Source organism: Porites lutea, chromosome 5 (genome assembly GCF_958299795.1).
Source record: "Porites lutea chromosome 5, jaPorLute2.1, whole genome shotgun sequence".
NCBI lineage: Eukaryota > Metazoa > Cnidaria > Anthozoa > Scleractinia > Poritidae > Porites > Porites lutea.
In genome coordinates this window covers 41,940,568-41,963,117 of record NC_133205.1, presented here as the reverse complement: position 1 = coordinate 41,963,117, position 22,550 = coordinate 41,940,568, and the positions used below count along the sequence as shown (strand labels likewise).

Here is a 22,550-nt window from a genome sequence, read left to right as displayed (position 1 = left end):
GCAAACGTGCCCTTCCCTCGGTCGTTCGCGCAATTTGGTCTTCTCGACATTCGGAAAAACGCACCTCTAGCGTTTTAGCCGGTCGGCCGTCTTTTAACTAAAACGAAGCAATTTTTTGTACAAAGTCATCAATGCCTCAAACCCATTTCTATAGTATGTGTGAAATAAATAATTCAATAACGTGCGGCAAGTACAAACTGACACATGTCTTGAATAACAAACTGACTACTGAATGAGAAACCAACGGGCAGAAACTTCGTGAAAGAATAAAGTTATTCCTTTAATTCCCAGATGGTACTTCACCGCTCTATTCTGAGTATGGCCTGCATGGTTCTTTTAGTTTGCTTTTTTTTGTGTTTTATAATAAAGTTCAGATATAACGCGCACACTGATTGGTTAAGCAAGCGTGCTTTATGAGAGTATAAAACACGGCCCTAAAGCTGACACGCCATTCGCTAATAGTTTGTTTTAAAAATGAGATAGAGGAAAGAAATGAGTTGGGAATTTAACGGATTCTTTATCACAAAACAAAAAACAAATAAAGAAGAACTAGAAAACTAGAAGTTCAAAACTAGAGTTCGTAGTTCGACGGACAACCATAAATTTCATTCAACTCTGTAGCCGTTTTTCTGATGTTCATTGAGTAACTACGCTATCTCCCAGATATCACTATCCGGTAGATAAACCATTAGAAATAACCATGGTGAATTAACCTGAGAAGAATTAGTTGAAACGCTTAGAGAAACTTCGAGACTATGGCACTCAATCGGCGTGTATTTATTTAAAGGATGACAAGTGATAAATACTTTAAAATAACTTATCGAAAAGGCGACTTGAATGTGCATTATTTTTAATGTAGATGCTTGATAGGTGTCCTGTGCCTAGTGCTACTAAAATAGGGAGTTTAGGCAACCACAAAGACGACGACAACCAAAACTTCAAAAAACAATTGGTTCAAGAGCAAAAAAAAAACAGCTCCGCACGTGCATCACGCTTTTTAGTACATTTCCTTGACGTCCACTGCAACGTGAAACCTTCTTAATGCTACGGTTTGTGGAGGACGTGAACATACGACGGCGAATTTCCCACTCTCTTTCTGAACCTTGCTAAAGTCCTTAAGAATTCAACTCCACGAGAAATCGCTTACATTTGACAAATTAAAAGGGTCCAGATAGATGCGCTAAAGTTTGAAAAAACAAAAATTCATTTTTTCAGCGACGTTTTCACTGCGCTCGTCTCTAGCGTCGTGGTTGCTTAAACCCCCTAATAGCAATTCATTGTTCTGTTCTCATGATTTTATCCATCTTGAGGGGCAATAGCTGGGCCATCTCTCTGGTCACATCAAGTTCATCTTTAAACGTTCCCTCTGGTAGATCAGGATGAGTATCACAGTACTGTACCAAATACTTGTAAATATCCAAACTCTTCTTTAGATTCTCGACCTTGCCTTGTCTATCAGCACATATCAACTTTGAGTACAGTCTTGCCATGTAGAACTGCGCCACAAGCGCTGGCCGCACCGAGTCTTCATCAAACGTGTCCGGTAACTTTCCATTGCGTTTAAGTGAGTCAAGAAAACTCTGGAAAAACTTGTTACTTTTATTTATTAGCGTGTTTATTTTCTTGACGGCATGAGCTACGGGAGGTCCGCCCGATTCTTCGGCAATGGCGATTTTCAAATCCACCATATCGCTGTAAGCCTCGGCGATTTCAAACATTAGCTGTCTGCAAACCAGGAGATAGTGCTGCGGATTTAACTCGATAAGTACTTCACTGAGCATGTCCACTCGCCGCTTGTGCATCTTGCATCTCCTTTCATAGTCTTCGTCGAAGAAGGCCAGCAGTTTGTACAACTGGCTCATGTCTTGCAGTATTTCCACGTGGTTGGTCACGTGACCGTCAAGAATGTAGAATTCTCTGGAGATATTCAGCCACTTTTGACCCTCCAGGAATAGCATACGAGCCTGTAGAAAAATGGAGTAAAATATGACATGGCCATTACAACGTATTTTTAAGCTAGTGACAACTCCACCAACTAAGCCTCAACCAAACTTACAATGACTCCCAAAACATTAAAGTTAAAGAATACCCACGCCCAAACAGTGCGAACTATGCATAGAGTTCAATGGTAACAAAAAAAAGGGGGGGGGGAGAAACACAAGGTGTTTTGGAAATAGCATTACGTATTTTTTTATTGAAGAATAATTGGCCCATTTTTTAGTTCAATTAAAGGCCATTCCCGAAATATTTTAAGCCGCTTTTTCAAAGACAGCCCTGATGCCCATACTTTTATTGGAAAGTTAGTTTTCATTCACACGGAAATTAAACTAATTTTTCTAAGAGGAGTTGAGCACAAGTTGTCACTTTGGTAGGGAGGCTTAAGGCAAATCGAAAATGGGCTTTTTTAATTAACGACAGCCAATAACGTTGAGATAGAAAAAAATAGATGTCAAGAAATAAATTGGTTTAGACTGGAAAATGAATAAATAAATAAATTAACAAATGATAAGGAGTTACCGACATAATTACAAGAGGCGAGGTTTGCGCAAAGAGGTCCCTCCCGCTTGTACGATGTGACCACTTCACCGTTTTTCTACCAGACCACTACAATAGCTCCATTCGTTAAACAATCTCTTCAGGGATGCAATCATATGGAAAAAGTTTCAGCTTTAAGGACTTTTCACATGAGCCCGGTTACCGGAACCAATTTCGCCTTGGGTTCATAATGTGAGAAATTTCAGCCCTGTTTTCGTGAAGAAAATAGGCCGAAGATCCTGGGGACGAGTTCTTGACTGGCACCAAATTCGAGAAACAAAGCAAACATGGCGAAACACAAAGTTATAACTTTCGCGCCTATCATACCTTTGGTAACTCTAATAGCTGTATTACTGCAGTTAAATGAGATGCTTATGATGTGGAAAATACAGCAGGCAATGTAAAACGACACCCTTCGGACTTCCGAATTCATCTCGCTTTCATGCCGGAAACCGGGCTGAAGTGTTCATATGGCAAAATTTCCAGCCCGCTTACCTAGATCCCGGTTGGAAAAACCGAAATCTCGGGAACCGAGCCAACCCGCCTCTCCTATGAACACACCGAAAATTTTACAAAGGATTTAGAGGTCAGGCGAGATCTCGCAAACCGGGCTCATGAGAAGAGGTCTTTGGTAGACAAAGCCGTTCCTGGTTTTCGGTATAGTATAAACGAGTCAAACAAAAGACAAAAATCCCATCGCCAGATTAACAGAAGATATATGTGGGTTTGAACTGCACTGTACAAACTATGCTTAACGGTAATAATCTCCTCCTCATTTTACCTCAGCATACGTTTTCACCAGGTGGTCTGGTACTGAGTGCTCCAGGGACGTAACTTCTAGGGACTCAAATCTTAAGGGCTCTTTCCTGTCACCTTCCTCGTCCTCTTCTCTTCTGGTTCCTTCTTCGGGAACATCTGACAAATCAAAGCCTACATTCAGTGAACAAGACAGGTTGTCTAATTGGGATGCAACCGGTGGAGATTAATTTTTTATGCTTGTTGCAATTAAAAATCTCGACAAGGCGCATCAACTGAACATTTTGGAGGTTGTGGAACGCGGAGAAAATTCGTTAAAAACGTGAAAGTTTAAAAACACGAGACGCTCTTGATGAACTTTCGAGTCGGACGTAAGCTGATTGAAGAACATTTTTAATACGTGAAAAATCTAAGTACAGAAGTTTCGTTCATGTGTATACGATATTAACCTGGGCGCTCTCCTGGATTTGCATGTTTGAAGATCTCATAAAAGACAGAACCTTCCCAACCAAAAAAACGTAAACCTTTAATTCCTAAAAAAGATCCAACATCGTCTTCAGTTGTCACGCACAAAAAGCGGTGGAAAATGTTGGATGAAACATCGAAAGCCATTTAAATGCAATGTTGAGAAAAGCGGCGAAACGGTAAAACATGCTCTTCCGGCACCATGTTGAACGAAAATGTATGATCGTTTAGCCGGGGCTTTGTAACACCTTTAGGTACCTTAGAAGCAACGGAAAAATGGGCAACAAAAAACATGCAACTTGTGTTGCAACATTGCTGCAAAACGAGTTGAATAGAGATGTTGAACGTTTTACCACACACATCAAACCTGTCTTGCAACAAATCAGGTTGTTGCGTTTACCACATGGGTGGTAAAACGCACAAAGTCGCTTTTTAACTCGTTTTGCAGCAATTATTGCAAAACAAGTTGCACGTTTTTGCTGCCCATTTTACCGAAGCTTTAATGTGAGTCATTTGATTAAACGATGAAAGCGAGAATTTTCAGAGAAGTTCTGTAAGTGGCTAAAAATTCCCCAGATACTTTTTTAACCAATGAGAAGTAAAAGCAAGAAGAATGGTGACGGGCGCGTACGGTTTTTCCCAGGGCGGATAAATATCCGCCCTGGTTTTTCCCGCGCTTGACATTGCGGTGATGGCCCTGTGAAAATCGATTCTAAAGCTTCTGCTTCACACTCTAAAACTAGACTCTAGAAACCTTTCTGTAGGAGCTCTCCTTAAGCTTCTGTTGGTTTGATTTTCACTAGTTTGTTAAGCCCATCCCTAGCTCAAACACCGTCGCTAATGAAAACTAGGCTTCAATTCAATGTCTGTCAAGGTATTACATGTAAGATTCTTTGAACAGGTCCAGGTATTGTGATTAGCTGCACCGAGTTTCTCCATTGGTTCAGACGCCGTACTTCACATAAGCTGAACCAAACGTATAGTTTTTTATGATGCAATTTACCGAAATTCGCGTTTTTCCCCTTTTGAATTTAGATCGGCATCTGAATCAATTAAGGAGTCAGCCTCATAAACTTGAATTCGACCCAGCGCACGCGAAGTACGGCTTCTGAACCGGACCTAAGAAACCAATGTAGAAGCAGATAAAAACAGCAACTGCACAGTTATCAAACCTTGTCCGGCGATTGTATCATCATCGCCCTGATCACCATTTCTCACTTCCTGGACGCACTTGTCTCTTGAAGTTTTTAACAGGTCTAAACAGTATTTACTCCAACATCTGGAGATATCCGCCTTCCTTTGAGGAATCCGTTCTTTTCTCTCGCGTTCTTCCTGGCTGTCATCCTCTGATACAGGCTCGTGGGGAGTTGTTTCTTCAGCTCCAGAAAAAACGCGACTGGCACACGCTGTGTACGAAATTTTAGAAGATAATCATAATCAAAGGGCTGGGGACATCAACAGCCTACGATGATGATCACCCATTGTAGAAACTCAGGGGCCTCCTGTAAGCTCTCTGATCAGCTGACAAGATTGGGTGAGAACATAATAAACAAATAGAAGAAACAATGGACCCTACGGTTAACTGAAACAAATTAGAGGTTTCGAAGAGCTTGCTCTTTTTTTGGCCCAAAATTGCCTTGATTGTGTTGCATTAACTTCAGTTCACTCTTTTGTCAGGTTTGCGCTTCAAGGCATACAGATTTCCAGTTAGCACATCCACAAAGCGTTTCTTCATCTACCATTCCCGGTCGAATTAAAATTTGGAAAAGTTAGTTTTTGAGGAGAGGGGAAAACTGGCTGCTTAGCATTTGACAGAAAAATCTGGTTGGTGTGTCAAAAGCATAATGGTAAGCGATTTACCAGTTTACCGCAGAATTTCCACATCCGTTATGGTTTGAATCCAAAAAAGGGGTAAGTTTTTTTAGCATGATTCTGGAACTGAGAAGGAAACGAGAAATTTGTAAATGGTAAACGGGCTATCTCAAAATGTACTTCTAAATTTTCGGTTGGAATTTCCGAAAAGTGACCTTACCATTTACCTTCCAGCTGGAATTTCCAAAATATTCTGTCAAATGGTAAGCACCCCTGGAGTTCCCAGAAAAAACCTTTCAGAGAAAAGTAGAGAACCAACAATAAACTCAACCCATATATCACGTGAGTGCTCTCACCATTGCGATGCCCTTGCTCCCCAGAGGTGAGGTTGATAAATACTACCAATATTGGTCTACACTTACCAAGACAGTGTCTGGACAGCATGTAGTTTCCTTGCGTGATGTAATACTGCGACAGTGTAGCACAATTTAGGGCCCAGTCCACTGGGTCATACTGTCCAGTCTCCAACTGACGAAGCAGGGTTGTATGGCAATACATTGCACCCTTTTCAGAGTGTCCCATGGCTGCATTGACTTGAGCAAGGTAATAGAGGGTATGGGTAAATGTTGCACCAAATTGCCTTTCTCGCTCAAGATCTGATTTGAAATTGTTTTCAGGGTAGAAAAGTCTACAAAGAATAGAAACCAATTGTTCACCATTTAAAAAAGAAATATTTGGAATTCAAATACTTGAAAAAAGAAAACAAAAGCAGAGTTCCTGTTAATGAAACAGTCCAACCATGTGAGGATGTGAAATCGGGATAGTTTTTGATCACCAACGAATCATACAATCGCTGAAGGCAGGGGCCACCAGGGAGCTCTCTGGAATGCTCCCCCCAAAAAATTTGAAATGTTGATGCTCTGAAATCCCATTCTAGTGTTTTGAGAGGACAATTCCTGTCTCAAATCATCAGAAGAAAAATATCAGAAGAGATGTGAAAACCAGGATTTTTCCTATCCTGATTTACATGTTGGTTGGGATAAGGGATTTTCAGGCAAAACTGGGAGAATCCTGACAAGATGGGGATGGCTGAACAGTATGTAATACGGTCAACTTCCTCAAAATTAGACAGCATCACAACTGGCCCTGACTGTCAGGCTTGAGAGGTATGTCAATCTTACTGCCAGAGTAAGTGAAAGAGTCTCGTAAGGTTGTTCTAGCTGTAGAGATCTGTGGACAAAATGCTACCATGTGACCATAGACCCCTTTACGGTTGTGGAGGGCATGCAGGATAATCAGGACAAGATGGTGGTGAATTCAAAAATTTTGTACAGGAATTCAAAGTCAACTAATTCTTCATAATTGAATATATTCATCACTTTCTCTTTGCAAACTTTAACTTATGAGCTTAAAAAAACTATACACTTAACGCAGGCTTGTCAGAAAGTTTTGAAGTAGACAGCTAAGTTTTCAAAGTGAGCGGCCAGCTCTGGAGGTGCTGCTGAACACAGAAGACACAAGCCTCTGGGGAGTCTGGGGGCATGCTCCCCAAGAAAATTTTTAAATTTAGACACTCTGAAATGCTGTTTTTTGCACTCTCCAGGCTATTTTCTCTCCAAAATTACTGAAAATCTAAAGTGAATTATAAGGTAAATTATCGCATGTAGGCATTAAGTTTCTCATTTCTTCATTTAGATCATTCTTAAAAGTGAGCAGCGTAAGTACCAAGTGTGTTGACATTTACAAATTACTGAGATTTTTCAAGCAAAGCATCACAAGCAATGTATTGAGTTTCGTGGCATTTTAAACAGTAACTACAACTGTAAGTGACACATAGTTTTCAGAAGATGTTTCTTAACCAGTCCAAGGATATTTTATTTAAAAAACACGATCCGTAAAGAACTGCCAAACAGAGTAGCCAGCCCATAATAACCAAGTAGGCAGCGATTTTAGCCTGCAGCTGGCTATTTTTGACAACCCTGCTAAATGTGGAGTGCACAGCAGTCCTTTGTCACTTTTTAGAAAATTTGACGTCTTCCATACATTTTCTGTAATTTTTGTGTCGTGGGATTACAGAAGAAAAGGTATGGAAGAAATTGTGTTTTCTAAAAAGCAACAAAGGACTGCTATGCACTCCAGATTTAGTGTGTAGTTTCTTTAACCTATATTAGTCACATTTTTCAAAGGGAAAGTGACAAATATATTCAATTAGCAAAAATTAAGTAACTTTGTATTCTCATACAAACTTCTGATTTTTCCACCATCTTGTCCTGATTACCCAGCATGCCCTCTCAACCGTAAAGGGATCTACTGGAATCAAACCTCTTCACCAGTTCTTTCACATGGTGCAATTTGTTTTTCTGCCTTCCAAATAATAAAATTTGGCATTTTTTTACTTTAGCCATTCTAAGAGCAAAAGGATTGCGAAGAGTTAAGCCACGGTTGACTCTGTAACCATAATATTTTAAGGAATGTACACAATAGTGATATCACACCTTTAAAACTGGACAAGTATCCTACTTACTCATGGATTTCATAAGGTGCGCCCCCTTCTTCTTTAGTAAAGGTATGATATAACTTCTCTGCCTCCTGAAGAAACCCCAAAGCTTTCTCCGAATCACCTCTTTTCGACCACAAAATTCCAAGTTCGTTCAAGGCATGCAAGTAAATGGAACAACATCTTCTATCTAGACGATGCTCTCCAAGAGTTTTAATGCACCGTTCAATGTGTTCTTCCCCCGTGCTCAGTTCCTCGGTTTCTATGTAGTTCTGTCCGATCTGGTAATCAAGAGCAGACATTAATATCTCCAATTTCTCGCTAGGACTGTCGTCGTCTTGGAAAGATTCCAGTTTGGTCTTCAACTCCGATAACAAATTTCTGGCGACGTACTTTGACTTAAACGGATCTGTTTCGGGATCTTCTTGGGCTTCCTCCTCTGAAAGTCGCCTTGCTTCTTTGTACTTCTCGTATCCTTCACTTCGCAGCCAGTTGTTGATTTCTTCTAATCTTTCTTCGATGCCTATTTCAATCTCTTCCAACTCTTCCGCCATCTTGATCTGCCAGTGATGTAAATTTGACCAGCTGGGGTAGGGCAAGTCCATACATTTGTCTCTTCGAAAGTGCCCAGAATAGGCAAAAAATATAGAATTCAAATGTTGAAATTTTATTTTGATTAATTCTTATTTTACAAATCGTCTAGCCGTTACGTTGTTTTAGTCTCCGCTTTCTGGTTTTTCTAAATTACTTTAGGGGCTGGACGTTATCCCCTCAGTACCCCGCTCGCTTCTCTGTTTCTTTAACTGGTCACCAGGCCTGCACTTACTGTGTCATAACATGTGAGAAAAATGAACGTCCTCATCAAGGAAGAGGAGAAAGTTTCGTATGTTTACAAAGACATCCCGATTCCACAAGCTGGTATAGGAGAACTGCTTGTGAAAGTACTCAAAGTGTCCCTGTGTGGTTCGGATATTATTTTATATGAGTGGAATGAAGGTAAAGTAAACACCTGAATAAATAAGGGACCGGCTTACCGGGGCATGATATTAAACTTAACGTGAAGCAAAAAATTGTATATACCATTTTAGTACAGTGTTTCTACCTTCAAGATGGATGGTTAATCGTATATTTATCGCAATGCTACAGCGCAAGTCTTTGGCAAGGAAGCATTATGATGCTAATTTTCAGAAACCAATTCATGATTCGGATCAAAAAAATCAGGTGACGAGACGTATCGATAGGGTTTTGTCCGAGGGTACCATGCCTCCCCCCTTCCCCCTTTTTCAGTGAAATTTTGTTTTGTTTTTAAAGAACTTTCATCAGTAAAATGAACAGCATCTATATAGCTTGCAAGTGTCCCACCCCCTTCTTTCTAAATTTTCGCATCCGCCCCTGGGCTGTACAATAGTACTCTTGGACTGGACTTGTGAATGCCAGCTCTGTTAACCTATTTGTTCCGAACTGTTGTAAAACCGCTAAGTTTCTTTTCTTTTACTTTAGCTGCAAAGACAATAGCAACATTGCCATTTATCCCTGGGCATGAATGTGTTGGAGAGGTATTAAGACAGAATACATCTGAAAATTGAGTAATTTTAATTTTCCGTAGACAAAAACCTCGTACCAGAATATTTTAAGCCATGTACAGGGACCGCGCAGAGGGAGGGGCTGGGGGCGCTTTAGCCCCCCCACTTTTTTGCAAGAATAAAAATAAATTAAACAAAAAATAACTTAGCAAAAGTAACGGAGTGAAAAATAGCAAAAAATCGTTAATTCGAAAGTGACCAGAGTTACTGGCAAAGACAAGACTTCACATACCACTAGTAATGCAAAGAAGAGATCTCTTAAAATTTCTGATTACTTTTGCAAACAAAATGGAAAACCTTCTTTACCTGGTGAGTGAACTCTGCATAATTTTTGCTACTTTTTTCTGAATCTGTTCTATAATTGAATTTTCATTCACTAAATTATTTTCAGTTACCGTTTTGTTTTGCCGTGTAAATATTTTGAATGAATAATTAAACAATTATTGAACTCGGCTTTCGTATGATATGAATATATACAGATCTCGGAGGGTGTTATCCACCGGGCTTAAGCCTTCGGCTTTGGCGGATAACCCCCTCGATCTGCATAACTCTTCATATCATACTCAGCCTCGTGCAATAATTGCTCAGTAATTATACAGCCGTGAGTTCAAGGCAGCTCAAGCAAAATCGTTGGATTTCTGGCTTATTTATAGTAATTAAAGGTTGATATCAGTAGTATAGCATAACAATCTATGATATTTCAATTTAGTGATGGTGAATTTTCAGACCCGATAGCAACATCACTGAAGATGTGGAAAAAAAAAATTTCCTTCACGCATTCTTCTTTAGCCCCCCCACTCGAAAACTTGCTGCGCGGTCCCTGATGTAGCATTCTTTTTTACACTTTTCAAGAGCTATAAATGTAAAAAGTTATATGAAATAGCCCCAAAGAAAAGGTTCTTATTGGAGCCCAAGGAAATAAATTCCAAATTTCACGGGAACTGAGAAAACACAGGTAAAATTAAAATTACTCATTTTCCAAATGGGATGCTTGTCATCTCGCTAAGGGGTGTAAATTACAGATTTTGGTCTCACATGTATGTGGTGTTTGGGATGGAAAGTCACTATATTTGCCCATTCAAGTATCACTTAGGGCTGTGCATAAAGAAATTTACATACAAAGCCTTGACGCTGATAACCTTTAGTGGTCAGTTTAAGCTTGAGCCACACCCACATTGATCTCCCTTAAGGGTTTGATTTTAATTTGGCAATGAGCATCCCTGTTATTTTTATATGGGGGTCTCTCCCCCCCCCCCCCCACCCCCCCAAGATGTACACTGTGCTTGACCTGGGAACAGGTCTTAGATCCAGGGACAGATCAAGGACTTAGGAAGGTTGGATTGGGAGGGGGAGCTTGGGGGAGACACTCCATAAAGTTTTATGTGGGGGCATTCCATGGCCAACTCCAACCTCTTATCCTTTTTAAAGCATTTTTGACAGAAAACGTGGCCCTTCCTATACCTTCTATTGACAGGTTGTACCCCTTTAATTTACATACTTAGCTAGTTTAGAATGCTTCATCCCTTTTAACTGCTGTGAATGCACAGTCTTTTAAGAATGAAATCATTAAAAAATCTCTAAACCAGGAAGTTTTCATTGTCTTTTTCACAGCCATAAAACGCATCTGTTAGCTCTTTTAGATCCTTTTATTGACATATACTTCAGCTAGTGAACTCCTTTGCCTTTCATATACCTGAAACCTGTAAATGGTTCCCCTCCTGGGCAGAACCTGCACTTACAGGCCATTATAGAAAGTACCCCCAGGAGGTGGCGGGGGGGGGGGGGTGCTTAGATACAAGGTTCTTAACTGAAATGAAGGAGTACAGTGGAAGCTCTCCGAACATACACTCTTGTAAGGGGACAGCCTTCACAAAACCCTGTTTTTCTCATTTCCTATACAAACTCTGTATTTTCACATTCCCTTAAGTTAGTGGCCAGCTCCAGTTTTGGTCACCTTTTTTTGTATCCTGCGGGTGTCCATTCATGAGAGCTTCCATTGTGGTTGGTTTAAGTAGGGTAAGTATATGTGATATTAGAAGCAGGAAGCACCCTTATGGGACCCTCTGGATACACCCTGGAAATCACTCTCAATCTTGTGCAAAATTTTTTCTTTTTTTCACATGTATATGTTGCAGTTCAATCTTATCCTTCAGTTAAATTTTATTTTCTTTTGTTTTGGGGTATGGTAATGTATGATAATGAGTTTAAAACAAAGGAAAATAAAATTTAACTCAAGGATAAATCAATTGAACCAAAACTACATACTAGGGAATCCTGGCAGTTTATCAGAGGTCCCTTGAATTTTTTTTTAGAAACCCTTTTGATCTTATCAAAGAGTCTCCTGAATAATCCGGCTTCCTCCATTGGCTGCCTTGTTTCCAGCTGAGAAATTTTTAAACTTCCTCTATTGCACCTAATCATCAACCAAACACCACCCCACCATATTCCAAGTATGAAAATTATTTAAGCTCGCAGTTCCAGAAGGATTTGGGCTAACCTTCCATGGGAAATATTTAATGTTATATTTTAGTCTTGCTACTTTGAACCCCAAATCCTAAGAAATATCATGGCGTCAAAAAAAGTAACAACACATAAATATTATTTTGCCTTCTTAAAAAGTGCAGACTGTATGTGCAGCTTATTGGTGTGCGCACCTTCATCGTGTCAAACTATCACAATTTGGGATTTGTAGGTTGTTCAAGTTGGTCCTGATTGTGACGAGAAATTTTCTGTTGGACAGCTCGTCTGCTGTGAAAATCACTTTTATTGTGGAAAGTGTTACCAATGTTTGCATGGTAAGACATTATCTAACAAAAAATTATAATAAGAGCAATGTGCATGTGTGACAAATTGTCTTGAAAGTTTTTATTATCTCCATTTTAATAATTATTTTAGTATTATGATGCAGCTGTTTTATATTTGTCTAGTACAGATTTACGTCACATCTGCCAAAATCTGAATCAGTTTGGACATGGAAGAGGTACTATTTATGGAGGTAGGGTAGATTGAATGTTGACCTACTTACTTAAAATCAATCTGCAATGCTTTTCAGTTTTTTTTAATCAAGTCAGGCAATCTTAAATCAGAATGATCGACAGTCCTTCAACTCACAAAATCTTTGTTTGTCCTTTGTTGTAAAGACCCTGCACTGTAATTTGTGATAAATGTTCTGGTCTTGTTCAAAGTCAACACCATAAATATATTGTTGATTGATTTTAATAATATGCACTACCTGTAGCTCAGCTCTATAATCATCTGGCTGCTGAATCATATTTTGCAGGGTTTGCTCAGTACACAATCATTCCAGCTCACTACTGTTACCAGCTGAAAACAAACCTGGACGTGGACAGAGCTTGCTTACTGGAACGTAAGATCATATGATAAGTTGCAATTGAATAACATTATTCCTCTTACCTTCCTCTGAAAGCTAGGATTCGAAGCTATACTAATCATGAAGTAGAGAGAACGGGGTTTCTAAGAGAATGACTTACGATTGTCTGTCCAAATATGACTTAAGTCAGTGTGTTACACTGTAAGTAAGCTAAGTGTTGCTTGACTTATTCATCAGGTCCAGTGTTTTCTTTATTTTTTTTTCCTAGCATTTGGTGTTGCACATCAAGCTGTGGAAGAAGTTGACCCTAGTGGGGATACTATACTTGTTCAAGGTGAAGATTTTGTTTTCCACAAGTGACCTATATAGAGATTAGGGGGTGGAGTATGAACACAGGCTAATTGGTGGGGGGTGGGTTGGGGTGGGCTGAGTTTACAAGCATATGGGTTGTATAAGTTAGTTGTGGCTCAGGTGCAAAACAAATCCGTTACTTTCCCAACTGTTTTGGAGTCTAAACGATGTGAACAGGCATTGTCTCCAGAGGATGGCAACTTTTCCCATATTCTTCTCATTTGGGTTCACATACACGTAGGCATGTTTTGTTGAACGTCTCTGCAATGTTCATTCCTAGACACATTTCCTTGTCCTATAATAGAGCTTTGTTAATTAAGGAACTTAAATGAGTGGTAGTGAACGAAGAAAAGAACAAAGAAGCAGAAGCAACAAGAATACATGGCCATTGTATAGTTGTTCATTACAAGCCCGTTTATGAACAAAACTCTTTTATTGGCTTTTTGTCTTCCGATCCCTGCCCTGGAAATTCATTGAATTAGATGTAACACTTAAAAAAACTTTTGATAGTTTTCCTTTAGTTTTGTTGACTATTAATAACTAGTTCACTTTTGTGATGATGGAATTGCTGACTGAACTTGACCTTTTTGTATCATTCTTTGTTGTAGGGTGTGGCCCTATTGGTTTACTAGCAATTGGAATCGCCAAGTGCATGGGAGCTATCAAAATGTAAGTTTTGGACAGGCTTAAAAGAACACTGAGTTTCAACCATTTGCACGGGAACAAAACTGCCCGAAAAGTGCCCCTCAATCCTTTCACCACTTGTAACGTCATCACATTATTTTCGGTCGACCGAGGGAGAAAGCCGGGCTACAGGTTACCCCTTTTCTCTAGCACCCATCATAATTGCTTACGAATCTCTTAAAGGTCGCTCGTACGTATCTTGCATGAGAGGGGTTACAATGGAACCCGGCCAGACGCGGCTTCCTTGTTGTTATGCAACTTTGATTTGTCTGGGGCGGCTGAGCGAAATTTTCAAGCACTAGGGACAGCGATGTAATAATAATAATAATAATAATAATAATAATAATAATAATAATAATAATAATAATAATAATAATAACTCGTAAAAAATGAATTCGCGCTGTTTCAAAGAAAAAGAGTAGCAGTAATGTAGTGTTTAAAGAATAGAAAGTGACAGAAAGAAATAAATCTTGAGACGTAATAACGAAATTTTCATTGTTAAGATTTGTAGTGTGTTCCTTTCTGATTTGACATCATAAACGAAAAGAAAAGGGGCCTGGAAATGTTATCCTACCCCGCTCTCCAGCCAATACCGACACCTCGCTAATACGGGCAAATTCAAGGCCTGTTAGAGACCGTATTTACGAGTATCCATTATTTTAGTCGAGCGTGAAGCAGAAGTATATATTTTGGTCTAGGACGCAGCTTGAGAGAAGGGAAAATAATGTTTGAAATATAATTTTTTCCTTCTTCTCTCTCCTGGCGCTCGACCACTTGTATATTCTTACGCTTCGTGCATGGCAAGGGTTGTAAAAGTGGCACTAGTCGTCACGCGTAAACACATTCAAACGTACTTTGAGAAATTTTTTTCTCGATAGTTTTGTTAGTAATTAAGTAAAAGTAATTTGCATACAATAGTTTTTCACTTTTTTATATGACATTGTACGATTCCTACAATTACATTACTGTATTGAGTTGCTCTGTATCCATGTTTTTTTGCCCTTGTCTGTTACAAGTAAAGGGAGTGCCTTGTTATCTCATTCAGTGAAGGGTACGAGCTGTGCGACAATAAACAATTATTTGACGTGAATTATTACAGATCGAGGAGAACTGGATTTGAGCTAATCAGAAACGGCGAAATATTTTGAGCGAATAACTATATTTAACATGCATTGCACCGTATTCTTCCCCCGTCAGTATTGCAACGGATATCATGGCTGATCGACTTCACAAAGCAAAATTGATGGGTGCAGATGTCATTGTTGATGGAAAAACAGAAAACCTTAAGGAAGCTGGTTTGTATATTGTTCACCGTACGAACCACTGAATTATAAACCAACAGCCACACTTAAAAGTTATTACAAGGTCTTAATTTACACAGCTAAGTTTTAGTTTTATTTTTGTCAAATTACCGCTACACCCTGTTTGTCATTAATAATAATAGACAATTTTATTAAAAAACTATTAAAATCCTATTTACAATTAATTCGCTTAAAAAAAAGAAAAAACTATTCATTCAAAAACACTATTTACAATTTCTGTCGATTTAAAAAGCACTTAATTTAGCTTAAAAATAAGTTAATTAAAACTAAGAAAAATTTTTTCGAATTAAAAAACATTTCATTTCAATAATAAAAAAAAAACTGTCAACCTCTAAAATTCAAAAGTTTCTTTCAACTGCTAAAAAACAAAGAAAATAGTAATAATAATAATGAAATAAAAAGATATATATGAAGTAAGGAAACACATCAATAGTCCGATTTAATGGCTCCTTCAGCAACTTCGACGTCGATATCAACATTCTTAATGTCACATGGCACTCTTCTGGTCCTAGAGCCTCGAAGACAAACCAACGCAGATCTCAAGAGTGCGAATGAGGTTCTGGTTCTGATCCATGAGATGGTTTTGGCATACTGCTCCCCTTTTTTGATGGCAATCAGCTGTGCTAAACGGCTATGATACTTCAAGCACTCCTTTCCCATTCCGCCAGTTGTGGTGGAATGGTAATTGTCTGTTACAATTAAAACTATTCGGTTTTTTTTTGTATGCAGCGAAGTTCACAAACTAGAGAAACTTCCGTAAACTCTCTGTTTCATAGGTCTACCTTTTTAAAAAATTCTGTTCTCATAAAGTCTGTTGGACCCCCACAATGTTTTACGTTCTTGTAATACAGTTTAGTTTGAGAATTTGCAAAACCAAAACTTGGTAAGAACAAAGCAAACAAAGAAGACGGTCTGGGACAGTATAGCTCTTTTACCATCAATATATTTTTGGTTTCCTAAAACTTGCTGGTATTTTTGTTTGTTTTTTACTGTGGATAAGATGCTTTTTCATTTACTGTTAGTGTTCAGAGAAACATCGGGAAACGGTATTGGTTGTCTTCTCGAATGTTCCGGGGCGGCGCCATTAGTCAACAATTGTTTTTCGTTACTAAGGTCAGTGGATATTGTAATGTGTGTCCATGATTTAACGCACTTTATTATTCATTCAAAATATTTCCCCAATTCTGATTGGCTAAAAGCACACGCATAATTGACCATAACCAGTTACAGATGACCAAATTTGGAAGAATTTTGTGTTTAACGAGGAAATGACGTCAAAAATGCAGCATTCTACAGGTAATGCACCGTTAACCGAGAAGACCTGGGGACGAGATTGAGTTGTTTTCGTTGTAAAAACTAAAATGGCGGACACTTCACTCGTTTCAAGAGTAAGAACTGCAGCTGGAACTAGGCGAAATAATGGCTAAAAACGTAACAAAAACAGTAAGAAGACAACTCGGAGGGCAACCTCAAGAATTTGTATTGCTGTTTCCATTGTTCTTGTTTCCTTGCGATTTTTATTCATTTATCTCCAACGACGTTGTTCTATTCAGTTTCAGCCTGAGGAGTTTTTAGTATTTTTGGTGTCATGTACTGTTTTAACCGTACCTGGCTTCCAATACCACATGTTAGAGCAATCTGTGTTAATGTGCACGTTTTGTTTACGTATAATAGGAAAGGAGGACGAGTCGTTCTTGTAGGACTTCTCAAGGTAAACTGGTTTTGTAAGATAAATATCGACAGACGTAGTACCCAAGGGCAATACTCTTCATGGTCTTCGAAACCTTTCACGTTGCAATTGTATTCACACTGGATCCCCCGCAAGGTGCCTGAGTACAATCCAAACCGGGATGCTAATGTGGCTACTCCTTTCTCTCAATTACTCAGCCGGCCAAAATTTGTGTACCGCGGGCAAGTGCCTGGCAGAGTATGTGGTCAACACCTGGGGTCAATTCAGTTCACATGTAGATGCGCAAGTGTAACATTGCTTTAGAGTCTGAGAAACCTTGCCACACTGGTAAATTACCCGTGTAAAAGTTCAATTGAATTTCCTTTTTACTCAGGCACCAGAAAAGTGTCTCTGACTCCCCTCCGCCCCCCCCCCCCCCCCCCCGCAACCCCTCCTTGTGTACACACGTTCTTAGTTCTGAGGCACTTTACCCAGAGGGCTCTTTGCCCAGAGGTCACTTTATTACGTCCTACAACACCCTTTTACTCTCACTTCATAGTAGTGTTTGACGTAGCGAAATGAAGTGTATATAATACAATATCGGTTATAAAGCCGGTGTCTGAATAGCCCTTCACTTTGTGTCGATACTCATGGCTATCCCATGCACCATGTATGAACATATCCTTACAGGGCCTTCGCCTGAGAAATTGTATGATTGCAGACGGACGGTTGTATAGCCTGTTGTTAGACCCCTCCTTTGTTCTTTGTTGCACGTAGACTGACTGGTATTGATGTCGACATGTCTGACCTGTTCGATCTAAATTTTTCTCACTTAGCCATATTTGAGTTGCCACGGACGGTTATATATATCGTATTCCAAATCATCGAAAATCAGTTGCTCGTGTCTTGCGTTGTAGCTTATACAGCTCTAGTGGTCACTCATGCGACCAAGCTTAGCTTTTGTGTTGCTTTATTCGTCCTCTGCCTCCAGGGATTTTCGTCGGTAGTCGCCGCACAAGTAGTCCGGCATGTCACTTTTCACGTTGTTCTTTCCCAAGTGCCTTTGCGTTTATGAAGCTCTCCCATGATACTCCCCTCTTTACATAAAAAATTCCCATGACTCTTCGCGCCGCGACAACCGCAAAAATTCCTAGAAGCGCCTGCGCACGAGGCAGATTCCTCCCAAGCATCAGCAAGAAGATGAACCTTTAGGTGTTGGTTTATTTTAAGTGTCTCGTTTAGAATTTCTTATCGAGACATTTTCGTAAGACCTTGGAAAATGGTTACGGTACTGTGTTCGTTATTTGTTTTAACAACCAGTGGATGAAAAGATCAAAACATGGCCTCTTCGTTTTCCCGCCAAAGGAAACCCTAATATGGAAAAGGCATTGTTCGATTGGCCAATCCTGTTGCAGTATGACGTCAAAGCGAAGTATCGATTTTTTCACCTGAGCGTTCGCTTAACCAACCAAAAGCCACGCGCGTTTGTATCCGTTCGATAAACCAATCAAATCACTCTATTTCCCGGTTCGTATTGTTGTTTCTCTTTTGTTCGCACGGTTTCATTTCAAGGTCATACGAAAATCGCTCTATTAGAAAGAACTCGTTCATTTTTTTAAATCAGCGCCAAACTCTAAAAGGGTTGTTTTAACCACAAATCAAAAATTAAGAATAATAAAGGCTAAATAATTCACTTGTGGCCGCTGTATAGCGTTTTTTTTTTCAATGGAAATATTTGTGCTAAACGAATTTGAAATCAATCTTAGCTCCCAAACGCCGTATAGTGAACCATTTTTTATTAAAAATTGTTGATGCCGCAGAACTGTAATCAATTTTAATGTAGATCTCATTTCACTTCTTTAAAGCAACCTCTTCATGTAGAGAACTTCCTTCAAGATGTTTTATTCAAGTCCTTAACATTGAAAACAATTCACGGGAGAAAGATATTCAGTACTTGGGAAAAATCTGAAGAGCTCTTATTCAGTAACAAGTAAGTTATGAATCCACTGCCTACTACCGAACTGTTTCAAATCCCTCGTTATTTAGTCTGTGAAGCCTGTTCAACTGTTCCATTGGTTATTTTTGATTTGTAAAACAGAACGCATGTGATTCTCTTGGATTTTATAATCACTCGTCCCCTCCCTGCTAACTGTGCTTAAAAATGAAGATGAGGTTATTCCATTTGTCCTTATAGACTGTTACTAGGGATCTCCAATGTTAAGCATTCTTAAGACTATGTTGGCACTCTACCGGATAGCTCAGCTATTCGGTATAGTGGGACACCAAGCCGACACGAAAAGCTATATTCAGTATAGTATGAACACCTATCCGATAGTGACTACCTCCACTTTAGAGATCGGCGCGGCGTAGCTTCGCTCCGTTACAGAAATCGCGCCCAAATCACCGTTCTTATGTGTAAACAGAAGCCCTAGTGTGCCGTATGGTTTTTCTGCCGGCGCAAAAGCTATCCGGGATAGTATGAACACATATCCGATATCTGACTCTCCACTTTAGAGATCGGCGCGGCCCAGCTTCGCTCTGTTACTCCGTTGCTCAGAAATCGCCCCGAAATCACCGTTCTTGTTGTTTGAACAAAAGCCGTATCCGGTATTGTTTTCGTGCATGCGCAAAAGCTATCCGGTATAATGTTAACATAGCCTAAGACTTTTCTCTTGGCAAGTGCACATTTTAACACTCCATTCGGCGTCTTGCGCCATTTTTATCCAACCTTCGTTTGATTTAAATTGTAACTTCGCAACAAAATGTCTCACTTTTAGTCAAGTGGCTCAGTTGACGAACATGATTAGCTCGTTGCATGTCTTCCAAGAATAGGAACTACTTTAGCGGGACTGTATACGTTATCATACATTTGTCACTATAATGTAACCTGAATAAATTTGTTCCAGAGTTGATGTAACTCCCGTGATTACTCATCAAGTTCCTATGAGCCAGTTTGAAAAGGTGAGATTGAAAGCCCCTTTTTTGTATTTACTGTCTCATCTTCAACGAAGATGCTTTTACAAACAGCATTGAGACTTGCTGATTTCGGGCAGACGATCTGACTGGCAGACAGGCTCAATCAGCCCGTCTAATAGGCCATTTCTGAGTTTCCCCGGGCCTCTGTATCAAAACGAGGTTAAGTGCTCAGCCTTTGATATGGAAATGATTTTTACTCTCATGCAAATAAAACTCATTTTCACAAGAAAGGTTGTGCAGTTGGCCTCATTTTGAAAGGGAGGGTCTTTGGAACTCGGAATTGGACTATTGTAAAGAACTGACTGACCAAGCCAGACAGAGAGGGCGACTCACCGCTGACTGGCTGAGACGAAACTAAACGGACAGTGTACAAAGAGAGCGAAAACAGACCGAATGATTAAAGGAACTGTGTCACGAAATCTAATGGGAATTGGCACCAAAGTGAGTGAAACAAAAATAACAGCTCACAACATTTAAAGGAGGTATAAGTAATGCAGCTAATTAATACTAACACAAGGAGTCGTGACACCGGCCATCGATCGGCGAACGCTTGGATCTCAATTTTAAACAGCAGTTTAAGGCTTCATTAGAATGGTATTTTAATTTTTCTAAAATGCTGCTGAAGGACAACATGAACAAGTTATTGATATTGAAACAGATCGCAATTTGGGTTTTTGAAAACTTGTTAGCCTAACACCTGTACTTTTTCAAAGTTTATTCTTTTTGTCTGTAACTTTAGATATAATGCTTGGAAAACAAATTTGTTAAAAAACCAAGCAGAGATTTTGTCATTTGCAAGGAATTTCTTTGCTAACGTAAAGTTCCACTGCGAATAAAGACTTGTAATTGGCAATATTAAACAAATGTAATATATTGCCGTGACACTACCCCTTTAAGTTAGACGTCATTTTTCCTGCGTGTCTTTTTGGGTAACAGAGCATGAGACGGACTAAATGACGGGCGGACAGAAAAGACTGAGGTAGACTGATTGACGGTCAGACAGACAGACTGGTTGAGTGGTAGTTTGTTTACAAACGTGCTTCAACCCAACCTCGCTTTCGCTTGAACTATAGTCATTCAACGACTTATGGAATGGATGTTTTGCTGTAATAAAGTCTCTCGTAAACCTTTTAAAAACATGCCAATATCTGTCATTGTTGATACAGTCTGTGTGTTTTCTTTTCCTTCTTCAGTAATCTTTTTTTGTTTGATTTGTTTCTGTTTTTTCTGTAGGCGTTTGAGTTGTTGAAGTCTGGAGAAGGATGTAAGATAATGGTTGATCCACAGTCATGACAGTTCCTTTCTGACCCCTGTTGATAAATTATACTAGGTGAAATTTTAAGGTTTCCTGATGTTATACTCGGTGCCGATTTTTTAAATGTTGTATTAAACGAAATAATCGTTTAATCTTAGGCCTACTGAGGTCGAACGTCGAACTTCACATGTGATGAACCTAATGCTAATGGTCGCAAAATCCCTTGTTGTATAGCTGGAATTTTTTTCTTAACAGCGCGCGCTCTCATTGGTTACTTTGAGGGCACATGACATCTAACAATGAAACTGTTTCCCTCCAAAATCTCTGAGAGGGCAATATTGCAAAATCTATGACGTCAGAGGATAACAGTGCACTGTTACCCGCTAATGTTGACCGACAAACGCCATTACAACGAGGTTTAATAAATCTCCGAATCATTTGAAGACTGGTCCCTCGGGAAAAAGTTAATTTTGCGGGAGACACTGAGATTCTCGGGAAACAAAATTAACTGTTTCCCGACCATTAAGTCAATTATGTAATTGTAGATCACATTTACTGATATAGAATTAAACAAGACAGAACATTAAGGATACAACTCATAGTCATTCCTCGTGGTTTTAAGAACTCTTGTAAGCTATCCCCCGCAGAAATGCGGCCCTGTCCACACGAACGCAATTTTTTGAAACGCCGTATGTTTTTACCCGGATTCGTGTAAACGTGGCCTTTGACTCTGGAAAGCACTTCAAAAAAGACACCAGTTCCGGTGAGCTGATTCACTGGTTTCGAGTGGACGAAAGGCCGATTCGTGTTAAAAAGTGCGGTTTCAAAAATACCCGGATTGGTGTGGACGTGGGCTTAGACAATGAGTAATCATTCCTTAACGAGCGATCACTCGAACGAGCGTTGAAATCATCTCCCACGACGCGCGGGACTAAATAAAAACTATGTACGTGAAGGAAATGGGGCTATTCAGATGTGTGGCGATAAAACAAGAAAAACTTTGACTGGGCTGAACGTCAGACGTTAGTTGTTACGTGAAGATTTTCGCAACTGGTTCCTGTAGTCAAAGCGCCCGTACGTCAAGAGAACATATAGTAGAACATATTACATTTAGTGAGAGAAAGATGGTCAACAAGGCTTCAAAAAGTAAGGGGCTGATTACTTTATACCGGAATAACTTTCATTCCGGAATGAGTTTCGTTCCAGAGTTAAGTTCGTACTGCATTCATGTGATAAAATCAACTGGCTCAGCCTTAGGCGTTCTGGTTTGCGTGTTTTTTTTTTTTTTGCCAGATCAGATAAGCATGCGCCACT

The 22,550-nt window shown here is 39.5% G+C and overlaps 2 protein-coding genes across 2 annotated transcripts; one reads left to right on the top strand and one right to left on the bottom strand.

Annotated features, from left to right (window-relative positions):
- Window positions 1-824: 824 nt before the first annotated feature.
- Window positions 825-8,685, bottom strand: LOC140938785 (KIF-binding protein-like). Its single transcript, XM_073388313.1, has 5 exons — window positions 8,093-8,685; window positions 5,991-6,256; window positions 4,929-5,162; window positions 3,317-3,450; window positions 825-1,964 (listed from the first exon to the last, which is right to left on the bottom strand). The coding sequence occupies exons 1-5, from the start codon at window positions 8,668-8,670 to the stop codon at window positions 1,275-1,277; spliced, it is 1,902 nt and encodes a 633-aa protein (XP_073244414.1). The 5' UTR covers window positions 8,671-8,685; the 3' UTR covers window positions 825-1,274.
- Window positions 8,686-8,801: 116 nt separating this feature from the next.
- On the top strand, window positions 8,802-21,903 carry LOC140937422 (L-threonine 3-dehydrogenase-like). Its single transcript, XM_073386978.1, has 13 exons — window positions 8,802-9,061; window positions 9,566-9,621; window positions 12,341-12,443; window positions 12,581-12,643; window positions 12,929-13,015; window positions 13,248-13,313; window positions 13,939-13,999; window positions 15,212-15,309; window positions 16,359-16,449; window positions 17,011-17,047; window positions 18,871-18,995; window positions 19,912-19,966; window positions 21,215-21,903. Exons 1-13 carry the CDS (start codon window positions 8,914-8,916, stop codon window positions 21,272-21,274), a joined length of 1,050 nt encoding a protein of 349 aa, XP_073243079.1. The 5' UTR covers window positions 8,802-8,913; the 3' UTR covers window positions 21,275-21,903.
- The last annotated feature ends 647 nt before the right edge of the window (window positions 21,904-22,550 follow it).

What these genes read in the sequence shown, in the direction of transcription:
- LOC140937422 (XM_073386978.1), top strand. Translation starts at nt 8,914, where the DNA reads ATGAACGTCCTCATCAAGGAAGAGGAGAAAGTTTCGTATGTTTACAAA. An exon ending in AAGAGGTACTATTTATGGAG is followed by an intron (nt 12,644 to 12,928) that starts GTAGGGTAGATT and finishes CATATTTTGCAG; the next exon opens with GGTTTGCTCAGTACACAATC. An exon ending in AGAAAACCTTAAGGAAGCTG is followed by an intron (nt 15,310 to 16,358) that starts GTTTGTATATTG and finishes ATTTACTGTTAG; the next exon opens with TGTTCAGAGAAACATCGGGA.
- LOC140938785 (XM_073388313.1), bottom strand. Translation starts at nt 8,670, where the DNA reads ATGGACTTGCCCTACCCCAGCTGGTCAAATTTACATCACTGGCAGATC. An exon ending in GCACCTTATGAAATCCATGA is followed by an intron (nt 6,257 to 8,092) that starts GTAAGTAGGATA and finishes TATTCTTTGTAG; the next exon opens with ACTTTTCTACCCTGAAAACA. An exon ending in TGATACAATCGCCGGACAAG is followed by an intron (nt 3,451 to 4,928) that starts GTTTGATAACTG and finishes TTGATTTGTCAG; the next exon opens with ATGTTCCCGAAGAAGGAACC.